Here is an 18,154-nt window from a genome sequence, read left to right as displayed (position 1 = left end):
TTGATGAGAGTTTTCATTATGAACGATTGTCAAATTTTTCAGATGCTTTTTTTTAGTACTATATATGGAGATGATTATATGATTTCCTTCATTTTGTTAATATGGTGCATTACAGTGATTATTTTGAAGTGTTAAAACAATCATACATTCTGTGAGAAACCACTCTTGGACATGATGCATATGTTATTTGTTGCTTCATTATTTGAAATGCCAGTTACTAAGAAAATGCACATTCATAGTTGCTTTATCTTCCCGATGTACTGGCCCTTTTATAATTATAAAATGTCTCTTCTTTCCTCCTTATCTTTAGAAAAGCTATTTGTCTTAAAGTGTATATTAATACAGCCATCACAGCTTTCTCATGCTTAGTGTTTTCATGAGACACTTTTCCCATTCTTGTATTTGTTTTTCTTTTTAAAGTATATTTCTTGTAGGCAGCATATAGTTGGATCTTGCTTTTTAAATACATTCTGTCAACTTCTGCCTTCTAATTGGAGTGTTTAGTCTATTTATATACAATGTAATTAAGGACACAGCTGGATTTAGAGCTACTATTTTGTTATTTGTGGTCTACTTGTCTCATGCTTATTTCTCTATTCCTTTTTTCCTACGTACTTTTGGGTTAGCAAATTTCTTGTAGTCTTCCTTTTTAATCCCTCTATTGACTTTTTAGCATACATACATCTTTGCATTGTTTCCCCCCAGATGTTTCTCTTAGGGATTATCATTATGCATCCTTAATTTGTGTCAATCTACTTTGAGTTAATGTTGTAGTAAAATGTAGGAAATTTGCAGCAGTGTAGTTCCACACACCTCCCACCCATCCTCTGTGCTATTCTTATCATAAATTTTGCATCTACATATGTTAAATCCCCAATATTGTGTTATAAATTTTTGCTATAAGCAATCATGTATCTTTTAAAGAAATCAAGAGAAAGGAAAAAAATATATATATTATTTTATATTTACCATCCTAGTCACCATTTTCAGTATTCTTTATTTCTTTAACTGAATTACCATCTTGTGTCATTTCACTTTAAGATGAAAAACTTCTTTTAGCATTTCTTGTTGTGCAGTGCTGTTTGCAACAAATTCTTTCATTTGTTATTTATCTGAAAATTATGGGAACTTTTGATAATTCTCCATTCAGTACAACTGTCTCTTATATATTCCAATTTTCAGAAGTAAGCCTTGTAAACAGTTTAGTGCATTTCTTTCCTGAATTTCCCATACACACACACATACACAACACACTCAACACACACACTCAGACACACTTACAGGCACACACCACAGATACACACAAACACTGACACCCATGGAGACATCCCTCTTGGATGGCTGGAAGCAGGACTTGATTCTCCTGATCTCTCATCTAGGGCTCTTTGCCAAAACTAAATTATGTTTACTTCTAAATTATTAGGAGTAAATAACTTTGCCTCCACCACTTTGTCTCTCTCCTTATTTTAAGGGATATGTGTTTGTTACAAATAAACAAAGCAGGAATGATGGATTATTTCTCAGCTTTTCAAATACATGATTTCAAAATAGGTAATGACCCTCCTCAAGTAAATAGATCTTCATCACGTCTGCACGGGTACCGTTGGCCTTGGTCCAGCAGCGTGCTCGTTCTGCAGAACAATCCTCTGCTTTTGTTTTGGAGAGTAACCGCTGAGCGTGGACTCTACTCAGGCAGGTCACTAACCGGATTTTCAAACACATTTGTCTTCATAACTGAGTCTGTGCCAAGATAAACTCATTTCACAATGTAAGGAACATGGGTAGGGAGCTTAGAGATGGGAGCTGAAAGGTCAGCTCTGACTCTTGTTAGCTGGTTGTCTTGGGTACCACGTTTAACCTCTCTGAAAGGAAATAAGGAATGTGAAAAAATATTTTTAATGCCATATAGCTATAATAATAGCTAAAATGTACTGAGTGCTTACCATGATCTAAATACTTTGTACATATTAACTCATTAAAGCCTCCTAGTGACCTGATCCAATAGGCTTTCTCATTATCCCCCACTTTCTGGTTGAAGAAGCTAAGGCACAAAGACTCCTCTATAATGTGTGTCTCATAGATGAAAGAACAAGATGTAAATGATGGCGGTATGGCTCCCACATCCCTGCCCCTAATTTTGCCACTGTACTTAATAGTGTTAAGGGCAGGTGCTTCTCAGTCATGGGTTTTGCCAGTTATAGTGAATGCGTCCCTGGAATCACTCAGCTTTCAGAGATCCTGCAGAAAGTGAGGAGGCCAGAGGGTTGTCCATTGTTGTAGAGTAGCTTCCGTGGTCACATAACCTGGGGCCGCAAACATGTACTTCACTACATAGTTCAATGTGACCTCCATGAAAAAGCCATGGCAAGGCTAAGCTGCTTCCAGTTGGCTCACAGAACCCGAGGGTAGCCAGGGGCTTCTGAAAGTTAGATGGTCAACCTCCATCAAGGCCACCACAGAGAAGAACCAGGATGATACAACTGTGACATGAGATGGATGGATGGCATTCTGACCGTGGGACCTAGAGATGCCCAAATCCTGTCCCAGCTTAATCACCTGTGTCCTGTGAGTTTCTCCAGGGAACTATAGATACAAGGTAGTGACGCTGACAAATAAGAATGGAAGTACCACTTTCCATATGAGCCGTGTAGCCATCACCCGCAGTGCAGTCCTCTCAGTAAGTTCCAATCTTACTGCCAGTGGCCATAGAGCCTGAAAAAAAGTTATCTCCCAGCTGTCTGAGAAGCCAGTGGGAAAGGGAAGCAGGGAAATAGAGTGACGGAGAGCGGAAAGCCAGAGCAAGGAAGCCGAATCCCCCCCTGGCTCAGCCACTGGTTCTTCCCACGGTCGTGTTATCCACTAATAAATGTGATTCCATCTTTTCTGGAATCTAACTGCCAGATCATCACATTAGCAACAACTCCTTCTGGCGAAGGCATGCATGGACATCCCCTCATAAAATCATAGTATGAGTGTGTGTGTGTGTGTGTGTGTGTGTGTGTGTGTGGGAGAGAGAGAGAGAGAGAGAGAGAGAGAGCGCAAGAGCATTTCAAAGACAATTATAAGGAAATATACCAAGTGGTAGTGTTCAAGTATAGTATGATTTTAGTAGTATTCAAATTTTCTATAATAAGCACAAATTAATTACCTGTACAATGGAAAAATATATTCAGTAGTATGTGATACCTAGACTTGAATCGGCTTTTCAAATCCAAAAATGACATCAAATACAGTACAAATGATAAATGCTCAAGCAGCAGTGCATAAAAGAATTTGTGAAGTTTGAAAGTCAAGGAAGATTTCATAAAGAAAGTGATACTTTAGCTGGCCTTACAAATAGGAATGAGGGAAGCTATGGTTTTTACCGCATCACATCATTTACTGATTTGTCGTGGTTGGATGTTTCAAGTGGTGTTGGATGTGACTTTGTCTCTTCAGATCAATGTCAAGTGCCCGGGGTCAAGGACTCTATTCTACGTTTGTATCTCTCCTTCACCTCCACGTTTCCCTACCACCTCAGAAACCATCACAGCAACTCAGTTTAGTCTTGCTTATCAACTGCCTCAACACAGTCCAGCTGTTGTTCAGGCTAAGCGCTGAGTTATTTATAAGCCAAATCACCAAATTAATGGCCAGTTTTCTTTGTCCCTTTAGCTTCTCTTCAGAAAACATCTGAGGAACCTTTTGCAGAGACGGATTTGGACTCCCTGGTAAAGAATGATGACAAGACTAAATATGAAGGCAAGGTAAGATCACCTTCCTTTTACCGGTAGAGGTTTCTGACATGAGAGAATGTTGCTGCCATAATTATTAATAAGCCAGATTTCCCTGTTTCATGCCTATCATCAGCTCCAGAAAATATTCCTATAAAGGCATGTAGCATGGACTAGTGCTCCCAAGAGCTGAGGTTTGTAGGATTTCTTCCTTTTCTTTCTTAATTACAACTAGATATGGAAAACTGGTCATACACATAATTGTTGGTAGATATTGTTTTATTGAAGGAAGTCATTTTATTCATTCTCATAATCTGACTTCATATTTAAAATTGGTAGAACAGTCTTGGCCAAGTGGCTCAGTTGGTTGGAGCATCATCCCATACACCAAAATGTTGCTGGTTTGATTGCTGGTCAGGGCACATACCTGGGTTGCGTGTTCATTGCCCAGTTGGGGTGCGTGCAGGAGGCCGCTGGTTGATGTTTTTCCTCTCTCTTTCTCTCTTCCACTCTCTCTAAAGTCAATAAGATATATCCTCAGGTGAGGATTAAAAAAATGGTAGAACAGAGTATAGTTTATGTATAAAAAGCACATGAAAAAAATTGCATAGAGCTTCACACACACACACACACACACACACACACACACACACACACAGAGTGCATGTTTAACTGGTGAACTCTGAGTAAGCTCTATGTATTGTGCCAATGTTATTTTCTTGGTTTTAATATATTCTATTTATGGGGATGCAAGGTTGGTACAATATCTGCAAATCAATTAATGTGATACACCACATAAACAAAATGAAGGATTAAAAACCACATGATCATATTAATAGATGCAGAAAAAGCATTTTATAAAATTCAGCACTGATTTATAATAAAAACTCTCAGCAAAGTGGGAATAGAGGGAACATACCTTAATGTAATAAAGGCCACATATGACAAGTCCACAAACAACATCATCATATCAATGGGCAAAACCTAAAAGTGTGTCCCTTAAGTTCAGGAACAAAACAGGGATGTCCGCTTTTACCACTCTTATTCAACACAGTACTGGAAGTCCTAGCCACAGCAATCAGACAGGAAGAAGAAATAAAAGGCATCCAAATCGGAAAGGAGAAAGTAAAACTCCTTTAGTTAATAAAGGAATTCGGCAATGTAGCAGTATACAAAATAAATATCCAGAAATCAGTGCATTTTTCTACACCAACAGTGTTCTATCAGAAAGGGAAACTAAGAAAACAATCCCATTCACAATTCATTCAAAAAGAAGAATACCTAGGAATAAATTTAACCAAGGATGTAAAAGACCTGTACTCAGAAAATTATAAATCATTGAAGAAACATTGAAGAGCAGCAGTGGGAGTCTTATTCAAACAGCTCATAGATAAAACTAGTAATTCTTCCCATATAGCCCCAAGCATACTAGTCTGTCTTTACACCGTTAGCCATAGACTGGCCCCTGAGTCCCACAGCTAAACCTTTGTCACTCAGTCTTGCTGGTCCCAGATCACTTCCACTGGAAACCATGAGCTCACTTGCTTGTTTTCCTCAGTGAAGGTGGTATGCCTGTCCGATGGGAACCTCGTGGTTGCTCAGGTTGTTGGGGTGCCAGTCCCATTTCCCATCATGACTCCCATCCTGGTGCTCCAGAAAGTGCATTCCTTGGAGGAAGCAGAGCAGAGTTTCAGGGGAGAAGCTGTGTGTGGTTAGTAAATGCTGAAACCTGAGGAAGCAAAGAAGCTGCAGTTAGAAAACAATGCCTCCCAACCCAGCTTGGTGCAAGGCTGCCTGGGACAGGACAGGCAGTTTCATGCCATTGACATTTGTTATATTTCTTCATTTCTGTAAGCGTTTAATTTCTTTAAGTCAAATAAACAGCTCTTTTTATCCAGTCCTGAAGAATGCACTCCAAGGAGCTGCATTCAGGGATCAAATTTGAGTTTCCCATAGCCGGCACATTTACATATGAGACAAGCAAGGCCAATGCACAAAGAATACCAGACCAGGGATTGTCACTCAAGGATGTCTTGTATTGTCCTGCAGGCATTCTTCAACCCTCCAGACTAAGATATAGTTTGGGCCCTTAATCCGGCATCCTGGAGGCAGTGTCTGTCTGACCAACCAGAAACCAAGCGACCCAGAACCAAAACTACCTGGTGGTCAGTGCACGTCATAGTGACCGGTTGTTCCGTTGTTTGGTTGTTCGACCGTTTGGTCTATTTGCATATTAGCCTTTTATTATATAGGATTCACTTATGCTTATGAATTAAAGCAAAAGTATATTACTCTGATGGAAATATGGGAAATCTCTCATTCAATGCAATATACAGGGGTAATATTCAAGTTAAAGGGGGAAAAAAACCCTACTCTTCTTACTTTTTTAATGCATCCATATGTAATCATTTACATGACCAGAGCATTGATGGGGAAACCCATGAAGTGTCCCACAGATCAGATACGTATTTTCAGTTCATCAGAAGCACCTGGTCATCTACAGCTATTTGTAATTAGATGGCATTTCCATAAAAGCAAAATGAGCCCCACAAGTTCCCATAAAGAAAAGCCTCCAATGGACTAAGGAGCAGCGGGGAGCAGCAGCGGTGCCAGCGGAGAAAGGCGGCCCCTGTTGACTTCTTTGCAGTTGGCTACATGTATCTGATTGGGAGCCTGTCAGGCTCATCCTGTTTTCATCTGGTCTGCAAAGTACATTTTAACATTTAGCAAAAATAGCATTTGAAAGAAGGCCCAGACCTGGACACCCTTGTCCTCTCTAACACATAGGTTAGTAAGAGGGAGAGAAGGAGGTGGACTGACACGAAGAACAGTCATTGCTGCATGTGTCCTGTGGCCACTGTCCAACACAGATGACCAAGACGGAGCGAACATGCATCGGACTCCAGGCGACAATTCTGACATCCTTTTGGCTTTCAGCCTAGAACTCAAAGATGAAATGAAACTACAGCCAGTCTAGAAGCGTGAACCATAACATTGTGACAAATGCCCTTCCTTGTCCTCAAGACTAAATGTTCACAGAAAAAAAAACAAATCTATAAACCAACACCATTCATGATTGCTACTAGGGTCCCTGATACTCACTGCCTGACACATAATCACGATCTGATTTTATCATCATCGGATTCAAAAACGGTGTTCCGTCAGTGATCCTTGTCATTCAGGTTCGCAGGAACTTGGCAAATTAAACGTGACAACGTTGCCGAGACTCTCTGGGGACCATGCGGCAGCCGCGTGGCCATGCGCTGACCTGGTCTGGGAGAGCCCTGCGGCAGAAAGGTGGAGCCTGGCTGTGGTTGCTGGCCGTGGTGATGTGGTACTTCCTGTCCTTCCCGTGGCCAGCTGGAAGCTGAAAGCATGACTCATGGGGCTGCTTTCCCCGGCTGCTCACATCACATCACAGCCTCTGAGGAGCTGGAAAGAGGCCAGAGGCAGATGAGAATTCCTTGTTCCTGAGGGAACCCTCAGGATGAAGGAAGTGCTCCTGGCTGTGAGTGCCAACAGTGCCCCTGGGCACCTATTAGCATGATTGAAAGTAGCAGAGGCCTTTTCAGGCTCTGAGCAAAAACTTACAAGAACAAAAAAAGCCGAGGCTGGAAGAGGTGAGGGAATGGCTGCTGACACTGACTGAGGGCCCGACATTGTGCTGGGCGGTGTAGGGGCCCCATGTCATCGCAAGTCCTCAGCACCTTGTGAGTGAGATGATGTGTGTCCCTGTCTTATCCCTGATGCTGTTGAGACTGAGAAGTTCAGTGAGTTTCCCCAAGGGTCATGCAGCTAGTATATGGTGGAACTGGGATTTGAAACTAGCCATTTATGTAATAGCAGTTTACTTACCTGTCTAACTTAACCTATCCACCTGATTACTTAATCTACTTACCTAGCAGTTTGCCTAAACTCTCATACTCTAGATTTCCTCATCTGCAAAATGGGGATTAGAAAAAGTAGCCCTAGCTGGTTTGGCTCAGTGGATAGAGCGTCGGCCTGCAGACTGAAGGGTCCCAGGTTCGATTCTGGTCAAGGGCACACGCCTGGGTTGTGGGTTCGATCCCCATTGGGGGCATGCAGGAGGCAGCCAATCAATGATTCGCTCTCATCATTGATGTTTCTATCTCTCCCTCTCCCTTTCTCTCTAAAATCAATAAAAATATATATTTTTAAAAGTAGCCTCACAGATGGTCTATTAAATGAGAAATATATGGAAAGCACCTTGCACGATGCCTGGCATCGAGCAGGTTCTTGGTAATTTTAGTTTCCCATTTAGTCTAATGTTTATAGATAGAATGTTCTGTGTAAAAGATGAAAAGGAGCTGAAGGAAAGTCAGATGCAGGTCCTAAATTGAATATCTTTTCCTCATCTCAAATATGTACCTTTTTGCCCAAAGATAACAGATTAGGGCCCAATTCAGTTACTTTCTTTCTCATTCCTTTGAATCCCATGAGCTTTCATTTGCCTTTCTACTTCTCAGCAAGAGAACTATACGAACTATAAGTACATTTCAGTGTTCACCTTCCATGATGTTTGAAGTGTAGTCATTCTTAGAGCTAATAAGAGATTCAGAGAATCCACCAAGTTCTTTTTTTTTTTCTTTTCTATGTGGGATGGTTGATCTTGAGCCTGCAGGGAGCAAGCTGGCTCCAGACTTCTCAAAGTCCACATTTCTTTGCCTCCAATTCTTACGTGTCCAAAGAAAGGGAACCACAGACACGCCTTTGTAGGAGGGTTCCACGAAATTCTTGAGGCAGTCCCCAACCAAGCTCTCTGAAGAATTTCTAGAATGAAGATTCTCAAGGTTCCCTATATACTGCAGCCCTGTGAAGCTTATTAATAATGCAGCTTCTCTGGCCCCATCCTCAGTGATTCTGACTCAGGAGTAGGGTCCAGGAATCTGAAATTTTAACTTGCACATTTGGTGGCAAGAATGCAGGTGCTACAAGGACCACCTTTGGTCACATTGGCTGGAGGCTATATTCATAGGCCATGAGGACTTGGGATAAAGGTGAACTCATTAAGGTGAATATGGAACTCTTCGGATAAGATAGAATCCAAAATTCAAGGCAGGAGGTCATGATTAGATTAATATAATCTATGAGAATGTATTTTCACTAAAGGAACTAAAAAAAGAGAAAATAATAGTAAGACCACTGTTGGCTTTTCTCTTTGACCAATAAAAATTTGACATAACTGAAATATTTGATAGGTCCAATTAGGGTAGCTTACTCAGCTCAATTTAATATATAACAGAGCAATGTTCTGGGTCATGTGGAAACAATTCTAACATGGGCTTAAACTTACGAAACTTACAAGTTTCATGAATGAAACAACTTATTTCCAATAATTATAAAACAAAATGATATATCTCTGAGAAAAAGGAACATAACATATTAAAGGGCAGTGCATAACAAGTATATTTGGAATGTTTTTAGGAGGTGGCATTTGAACTTAACTTTAAAGAATAAATACAACTTTGAAAGATAGATAAGATGGAGAAGGACATTCCAGGAAGGGGCACAGGCTATTCTAGGAATGGATTGAGAAAGCTAGGAAGATAGACCAAAGACAAGTTGCTGAAGGCTTTGGTGGATGGTTGCTGCCAGGGAGGGCACCTATGTATTGGAAAGATAGCTCTGGTGGGATAATGAAAAGGAGATTAGATGAAGGTAGGCAGACTGACCAGCTGCCCATGTTTGTCACGGTCTAGGTGAGTGTTGAGAGCCTACTAATGGCAGCATCAAGAAGGGAGATGGACAGGGTTCATACCCAGTAATCCAGATGTTCTCCCAAGCACCTGGAATACACTGCATTGTCAGAGAAAGTTTGATGAATGAAGAAGTAGATCAAGGCAGAGAGGAAAAGGGAAAAGACTTACTAAGGGAATAAAGGGAGATATTGAAAATAACGTTGAGGTTTTCATTTGGATTCCTCATTGGATGAATTTGTTGACCACTATAGAGTATTCAGGGGGAAGAGTAGAAAGTGAGGTTTTATGAAGGCTGAGTCCAGCATTTGTAGAGTTTTATAGATCTACTAGAGGCCCGGTGCACGAAATTCGTGCACGGAGGGGGGTTGTCCCTCAGCCCAGCCTGTACCCTCTCCAATCTGGGACCCCTCAAGGGATGTCCGACTGCCCGTTTAGGCCCGATCCCTAGGATCGGGCCTAAACGGGCAGTCGGACATCCCTCTCACAATCCAGGACTGTTGGCTCCCAACTGCTTGCCTGCCTGCCTTCCTGATTGCCCCTAACCGCTTCTGCGTGCCAGCCTGATCACCCCCTAACCACTCTGCTGCCAGCCTGTTTGCCCCCAACTTCCCTCCTCTGCTGGCCTGGTCACCCCTAACTGCCCTCTCCTGCAGGGTTGATCACCTCCAACTGCCCTCCCTTGAAGGCCGGGTGCCTCCCAACTGCCCTCTCCTGCTGGCCATCTTGTGGTGGCCATCTTGTGTCCACATGGGGGCAGGATCTTTGACCACATGGGGGCAGCTATATTGTGTGTGGCAGTGATGATCAATCTGCATAGTACTCTTTTATTAGATAGGATAGAGGCCTGGTACAGGGATGGGGGCCAGCTGGTTTGCCCTGAAGGGTGTCCCTGATCAGGGTGGGGTTCCCTTGGGGCGTGGGGCGGCCTGAGTGAGGGGCCTGTGGTGGTTTGCAGGTGGGCCACGCACCCTGGCAACGCAAGCGGAGGCCCTGATATCTGGAATTTATTTTCCTTCTACAATTGAAACTTTGTAGCCTGGAGCAGAGCCAAGGTATGGTCAATTTGCATATTTGTCTATTATTAGATAGGATAACAGCAACCAACACCCTTTCTTTCTGTTAGCTGGGCTAACTCTACCCCAGAGGCTGTGTCCTTCCCCACAGCAATGAGAGTCAACACGTTGGCTTTGAGGTTATGTGGAAAACATTTGTGAATTAAGTTAGGGACCAAAGATTACTCTAGTAAAACACTTTTTCCAAACTGGTGATTTTATTTCGGTTCTAAGATTTACAGACATATAAAAATTAAATTACATTGACATTTATGCATTGAGGTTAAAATTACATGAAATCAAACAGCCAAAGAAAATTCCCAACGTATTGGGGAACTTCTTTTTAATGTTCTGATATACTTATTTCCTTCACATTTCTTGGTTTGGAAATGAGAGAAAGGTACCTTGTGATGTGTTCCTCACTTTTTGATAATTTATTCAGAATTACAGACTTGCAAATCATTGTTAAAATAATGTTGCAACATTTGCAGTTTTTTAAGGAGTCATTTTCCCCATAAACAAAATACTACAAATAGTGTTTAGAATATTCATTCAGCCTATAAAAACCAGCTTAAGTGGTAAAACGTTGAACTACTTACTAGCAATGCTAGCTGGGAAATTTAAGATTATAGGTAAATCAGACCCTGGAGAAATTTTGAAATAGGCAATGTTTGCATGTGGGACCCATTCCCCTATCTCTCTCTAATCATTTCCCATGTCCCACAAAGCATAAAGACCGTTCCAGCCTGTCTCCTTCAGCCTGCCCTTCTTCTCCAAAGGGCTTCGGTCTATAAAATGTCCTAAAACCTTCCTCTCTCCTCCCCTCCCTTTTGAAAGCCCCGCCCAATGCAGCTGATCTGGACTAGAGATAGGAGAAAATCTGAATGAGCTGGTTCACAGCAGTGTGTGGATGATGAGTGAAAGACAGCCCCTTAACCCTCCAAGTAGGCACTTGCCATTTTTAAAGAGGCTGCCCTAGTAGCCAAAGGAATCTTCGGGCCATGCCTTCTTCAGGCAGTATCCGTGAAGAGCAGGACACGGCGAGATGTGCTGGGAAGGGTCAGAGAGAGGAAACAAACAGGGCAGACCCACCAGCAGGGAATCCGCTCCCAGGATAGATTTTCTAAGTGGTTCTTGTTTTTCAAAAGTTCTTCCTATTCTCCACATCAGAACCACTAAAACTCAAAAATAAACAAATAAAAAAAGAGAAGGTTTCTCCTTTTCCCCCAGGAGGTCCAGCTATGGAGAAGGGGAGGCAGAGCCAGCCCGTCCAAGGCCGGTGGTTTCCACTCTGGGCTGTGTCTCTAAGACCATCGGACTGAGGCCAGAGAGGACTGCCCGCTGGAGAGGTCGCCTTTCCTGTCTTTCCCGCTATCCTCACCTGCACCCCACCGTTCTATAATCTCAGTGGTTCTTGTCATAACACTGTGTTTATTATCTTGGGTTTTTATAACTTTCTAGAGGCCCGGTGCACGAAATTCGTGCACGGAGGGGGGTTGTCCCTCAGCCCAGCCTGTACCCTCTCCAATCTGGGACCCCTCAAGGGATGTCCGACTGCCCGTTTAGGCCCGATCCCACTGGATCGGGCCTAAACGGGCAGTCGGACATCCCTCTCACAATCCAGGACTGCTGGCTCCCAACTGCTTGCCTGCCTGCCTTCCTGATTGCCCCTAACCGCTTCTGTCTGTCAGCCTGATCACCCCCTAACCACTCTGCTGCCAGCCTGTTTGCCCCCAACTTCCCTCCTCTGCCGGCCTGGTCACTCCTAACTGCCCTCTCCTTCAGGGTTGATAACCTCTCAACTGCCCTCGCTTGCAGGCCTGGTCCCTCTCAACTGCCCTCCCTTTCAGGCCTGATCCTTCTCAACTGCCCTCCCTTGCAGGCCGGGTGCCTCCCAACTGCCCTCTCCTGCTGGCCATCTGTGGTGGCCATCTTGTGTCCACATGGGGGCAGGATCTTTGACCACATGGGGGCAGCTATATTGTGTGTGGCAGTGATGATCAATCTGCATAGTACTCTTTTATTAGATAGGATAGAGGCCTAGTACAGGGGTGGGGGCCAGCTGGTTTGCCCTGAAGGGCGTCCCGGATCAGGTGGGGGTTCACTTGGAGTGTGGGGTGGCCTGAGCGAGGGGCCTGTGGTGGTTTGCAGGCCGGCCACGCCCCCTGGAAACCCAAGCAGAGGCCCTGGTATCTAGAATTTATTTTCCTTCTACAATTGAAACTTTGTAGCCTGGAGCGGAGCCAAGCCTGGGGCTCCCTCCAAGGCAGGCAGCCATTTGTGTTGGGGTTATAATTGAAACTTTGTTGCCTTAAGTGGGTGAGCCCAGCCAGGGTGTGTGGAAAGCTTTGCTTCCCCTGTTGCCGGTGGCAACCTTGGCCTGCTCTCTCAAGCTCCATTCTGCCGGCCATTTGTTTGAATTTGTTTACCTTCTATAATTGAAACTTTGTAGCTTGAGTGGAGGCTTAGGCCTGGCAAGGGCAGGCGGAAAGCTTGGCTTCCTCTGTTACCTAGGGAACCTTGCTCTCTGTGGCTATAGCCATCTTGGTTTGGGTTAATTTGCATACCCGCTCTGATTGGATAGTGGGCGTGGCTTTTGTGGGTGTGTCGAAGGTATGGTCAATTTGCATATATGTCTATTATTAGATAGGACACTGCCAGAAAACGCTTAACCTTAAACACTTCTTGGAATGGTCACTCTTTCTTACCTTAAATGGTTCAACCCCTTATCTGCCTGACCTTTTCTCAGAGTGAGGTCTAATAGCTTCTCCTTTTAAGAAGTGTGATAATAAATAATACTTTCATCTTAAATTACCAGACATTATCACTTCAAAAGAGTTGGAGCTGAAATTGCTTTCCAAGCATCCCGACAATCACAAAATGAAATCATTTAACTTCAAGGAAAGCTAATTTCATTCAGTTCAAATGTTGCTATCCCTCCTTTTGGGAAGAAAAAGAAATTTTAATAATCAACTGAAAACTAGCTATTAAAGAATATGGGTACTTTTAAAACGTTGATGAATACTTTTAAAAAGATATATTCTTCAGAGAAATAAAAAAATTTTTTTTACAAAATTCCTTCAAGTTAGGAACGTATCCTGTTTTCCTTAATTTTAAAACATCTTTCTTCAAAATATAGGGGAAACAAAAAAATTAGATTATATGCTTGTTGGGAAGACACAGGAAGTCATATGAAGGGTACTGCTAGACAGGCTGTGTGGGTGGTGGTGTCACTTTGACCTGGGAGAGAGGCTGGGGTGGAAGTGAAGGTGTGGGGAGTGATGTTGGGCCCACAGCAGTTGCCAGGCTGCCTGCCACCTTTTTTCTTCAAAATAAAATGAACATAAAGGGGACGGGTCTTTTCCACCTGATTGGCCTCCCAATAGGGTAGTTTATGAGTTGGTTCCCTTTTAAAGCACCAGTTGGCTGAGAAGATGCTCCCTTTGGGATGCCCTGAGGACAACTCCAAGTGTTTTCCCAACACTACCAAGCAATTAACTCAATTCTGACACTGTCTACCTGGAAGTAGCATTAGATCCCACAGGTTAAAGCCTTAGTCCTATAAACCTCCCTCACCCCCTTAGACACCAGTCAGAGTCCAGGCTGTCACTGGTGCTTCTGACTAAATCACCTATAGATCAGAGGTTCCCAGGGTCCCCTCTTTGGGTTAGGTTAACTTGATTGAGCAGCTCGTAGAACTCCAAGGAACATTTTACAAGATTATCAGTTTCTTATAAAAAGATATAATTCAGGAACCGACAGATGGAAGGGATGCATAGGGCAAGGTATGTGGAAGGTGCTAGAACTTCCATGCTCTCTGAGTAAGCCACTCTACCCCAATCTCCACATGTTCACCAACCAGGAATCTCTCTTTGGGTTTTTGTGGAGACTTCATTGCATAGGCATGATTCACTAAACCATTGGCCATTGGTGATTGAATTCAATCTCCAGCTTCTCTCTGTTCCCTGTGAGGGAGTGGTGTGTGTGTGTGTGTGTGTGTGTGTGTGTGTTGGAGGGGGCCGGAGGGGGGGGTGGGTAGAGGGGTGGTGAGACTTGAAAGTTCAGACCCTCTAATTATGTGGTTGGTTTCACTGGTAACCAGCCTTAGGGCCTTTCTAGAAGTCACCTCATGAACATAAACTCAGGTGTGGCTGAAAGGGTTTCTTATGACTATCAAGAATCTTTATTGCTCTTATTTAGGCAATTCCAAAGGTTTTAGGAGCCCTGTGCCAGGAAATGTGTGTGTGTTATGATGTAAATGCTTTTCTTATGGGTGTGGTCGAAATTTGAAAGCCACTGCACTGAAACACTAATCTGTCTAAACCTTAGCAAAAACCTTAGTATACAGGCATGCCTCATTGTATTGTGCTTCACAGATGTTCCATTTTTTACAAATTGAAGGCAACATCCTCCACCAGCAAAAAGATTACTACTTACTTTATTTTGAGTCTTGCATTATTGCCATATTCTGGAACAGTACCCACACCATCTCCAAGGTATGCCTGTAGTTAACAACCTACTGAGGTTTTTATTAGAGCAGTCCTCAGATCTGCTGTGGATCCTTCCCATCACATCTCAACCGTACCAATGTTGTACTCCATCACACGGTTGGCAGAGGACTCTTCCTCTGCCCTGACATCAGCTGTCTGACGTGTAGCCACAGGAACATGGGTTGACACAACCAGTCCATGCCCAGGCATTTCGGGAAGCTCATGAGGACACCATGCATGACAAAGTGTAATTAGAGGGATGTCATCATTTAGTGTAAAAGATGACAAAATCCATATCTACACCTTGAGTCATCGTTATTTTCCCATCACTAAGTTGTCATGAAATAAGAGACCCTACAATGCACCACACTTACAAAGATCAATAGAATTGAAAAGAGCACAATTCATTTTAGCAGTTTCATGGTGAGAGGAAGTTTTGTTAATAACAGCGGTTACTCTATACAAAGGCCCTGGATTCATATGAAGGATCCAAAGATGAATAAGGCTGGGGCTCAAAGCCCAGCAGGCATTTCAGGGAGAACTAGAAAAGGATGCAATGGGAACATTAACTGCCATGGTAATTAGTTCAACATCATCTAGAAAATGTGAACCAAGAGCTGTCTTGGATAGTGTGGTGAAAGTAACTACATTGGTTTGAATCCAAGGATTGGCATTTACTTCTCTATATTAACTGAAATGAAAAATATATCCTTGTCTCTGGTCAACTATATGTAATAGAGGAAATGAAAAATTTAGATTCTTACTGAAATGATATCCTACTTTAAAAGAAAAATATATATAAACTTGGAATGTAAGATTCCCTTTGTATTTTAGAGCTGAATTAGCAAAATTAGTGTCCCAAATACTTTATTTGTTTGCTTGCTTTCTGGATGTGATACCAGATTCAAGAAGACATCTATGAAAAAGATGGAAGACCCGTGATTTCCTTTCATCTACTGGACATTTTTTCATTGCTGTCCCTGTGGCTGGCATTGTGGATACTAAGGGAACCTTAACTTTGTTGCTAATCGAGGGAGAGGACTATCTTCTTACCGTCAATAGGTTGAGAAGCATCTCACTCCCACCTGTTTTGCAAGACTTCCCATCAAGTTTCTTAGTCTGGGAAAAGCTCATTCTTCAACTACCAGCTCTGATTTACCAGGAATGTTTATGTTTATTAATTAAATTTTCCTGAACTTATAATTCTTTTGCAAGAGAGCCCTTTCCAAATCTATCCTTTCTTTCATCAAATGTAAAATAACTCATTTAAACAGAACCTGGCAGGCAGAAAAACTCAAATGATGGCCAATTATCTATTTGCTCGTTATTTGTTAACACTTTTATGATAGGCTCATTGCTACCAATGTTATACCAATTCACTTCCTTGTTAAAATTATATTTTCCTGACATCAAACTGAGCAGAAAGTCTTGCCTCTTTTTGAGAATTAAATGCCTAGTATCGTTCTGAAAAAGAGCCACAGCCTCACTGAGGTAGACAGTGCATAGGGGCCGTGGCAGGATGTTCAGTGACCTTGCCCAAGGTCTCAGCTGGCATGTTGTGTGGCAGGGCTTTGTTCCACAGCTTCGGGCCTGCGCTGGTGGCCACATCGCGCATCCTAAGGAACCAGCTGCGTTAGGAGGTGGAGTGCTAGCACCGACAGGTGATACCGAGCCTGTGAAAGTGGACACCAGACCTATGTCGTCTCTGCCTCTAGCTCTTTCTGGCCTCAGGCAGGTCGAAACTTCTCCAGACTTTGATTTCTTACCCAAAAGAGAAGAAAAGGAATGAAGATATTTTGTCAAATGACCTCTTTATCTTTCAGCTCAAACTCTGAACCGTTTTTTTGTGTGAATCATCAGGGAAGAGGGAGGAGAACAATGTTAATAGCCTATCATTAAGGAAAAGGAATACGTGTTTTTCAGGATGAGTTTTCATTGTTCCTAAAAGAATCGTGAAGGGCCAACAATAACAGATCCACAGAAAGAAAAAGATGAGAAACTGGATATGATGTTCATCTGGAGAAGTAAAAGCAAAATCAATACCAAACAAAGAAATTGGGGGAAAGAAAGATACAGATTTAGTGCTTCCCCCACAAATAACATAGTGTATCTTACCAAACTTTCTTTCACTTCAGAATGAAGAAATACTTGAATGCAGTCATGTTGGGGAGAACCCTGAGCAGGAGCAGCCCAACAGTCCTGAAAATCTTTCCCCCGGCAGGTAAGATTGCAGATCCCTTTAGAGAAGTCATTTTTAACCCCTTGGGGTGGGGGGATAGGGTAGAGTATCCTCTGTTTTAAATCTCATCACTTATCTTTCCCAGATAAAATCACAGTTATTCTATATACTAACCTTCATTTATCTACCTGAGAACAAAACCCATGGATCTCATAAAAGCAACAAGCAAGAACTGAAAATGATATCTTATAAACCACATTTCCGAGGATACTCAGTGTTTAAAAAAATGAATTATCAAGAAAATTGTAAATGCAAACTATTGTTGCTATTAATTGAATTATTGGTTTAAAACTACTTAAAGGCAATAGGTCCCCAAAAGACACAATTTATACAAACTTAATGTTATTTTTGACCGACCGAAAGGTGTTTGCAATTCATGTGAATGCTTAGCAGTTCAGTGGAAAAGACCAAAAGCAGAAGGGGAAATTGATTTTTTTTTAAATCCTCTTTTTAGAATCCCCATCATTACCTATCTCTGTTCTAGCACTCATCACATTGTTTATACTCACACCATTCGACTTACTGACTTGTGAGTTGTTTTTATTCCCAGGGTCTGTCATGTTTAGCTCTTAACATGCCTCTAAAAAAGTGCCTGTAGAATGAATGAACAAACATCTTTAGGAACGTGCTTCTTGATTAAAGCCAGTATTAATTTAATTAGACTACTTGATATTCTTTCACTTTAAGGTAGACTCAAGGAAACAGGTAGGCTCTTACTGATGGAAATGTATCTTTGAGTCTAAGTAAATGGCTGAATTCAGCATATCTGAAAGTGTGTTTAGTTGAGTTGTCTCTGAAAAGCAGTACTTGGCAAAGTGTTCTCTTGTTTTTCTCAAGTGATGGTATATCTTTTGGGACTTTTCTAACTATTACTACAACCTACCTACTTTTATCTTTATAATTTTACTTTTATAATTATAAATCTTATCTTTATAAAAGT

The 18,154-nt window shown here is 42.2% G+C and overlaps 1 protein-coding gene and 1 non-coding gene across 2 annotated transcripts in view; one reads left to right on the top strand and one right to left on the bottom strand.

Annotated features, from left to right (window-relative positions):
- The window catches only part of MCF2L2 (MCF.2 cell line derived transforming sequence-like 2), a 149,675-nt gene that overhangs the window by 45,905 nt on the left and 85,616 nt on the right, over positions 1 to 18,154 (top strand). Inside the window, 2 exon segments of the mRNA XM_028146668.2 lie at positions 3,655 to 3,746; positions 17,111 to 17,196. Of these exon segments, the coding sequence (XP_028002469.2) occupies positions 3,655 to 3,746; positions 17,111 to 17,196 (178 nt within the window).
- LOC114231845 (small nucleolar RNA SNORA38) lies at positions 8,325 to 8,455 on the bottom strand. Its single transcript, XR_003617835.2, has one exon. It is a non-coding gene; the product is annotated as a small nucleolar RNA SNORA38 (small nucleolar RNA).

Source organism: Eptesicus fuscus, chromosome 3 (genome assembly GCF_027574615.1).
Source record: "Eptesicus fuscus isolate TK198812 chromosome 3, DD_ASM_mEF_20220401, whole genome shotgun sequence".
Classification (NCBI taxonomy): domain Eukaryota; kingdom Metazoa; phylum Chordata; class Mammalia; order Chiroptera; family Vespertilionidae; genus Eptesicus; species Eptesicus fuscus.
This window is presented reverse-complemented; position numbering and strand designations above follow the sequence as displayed.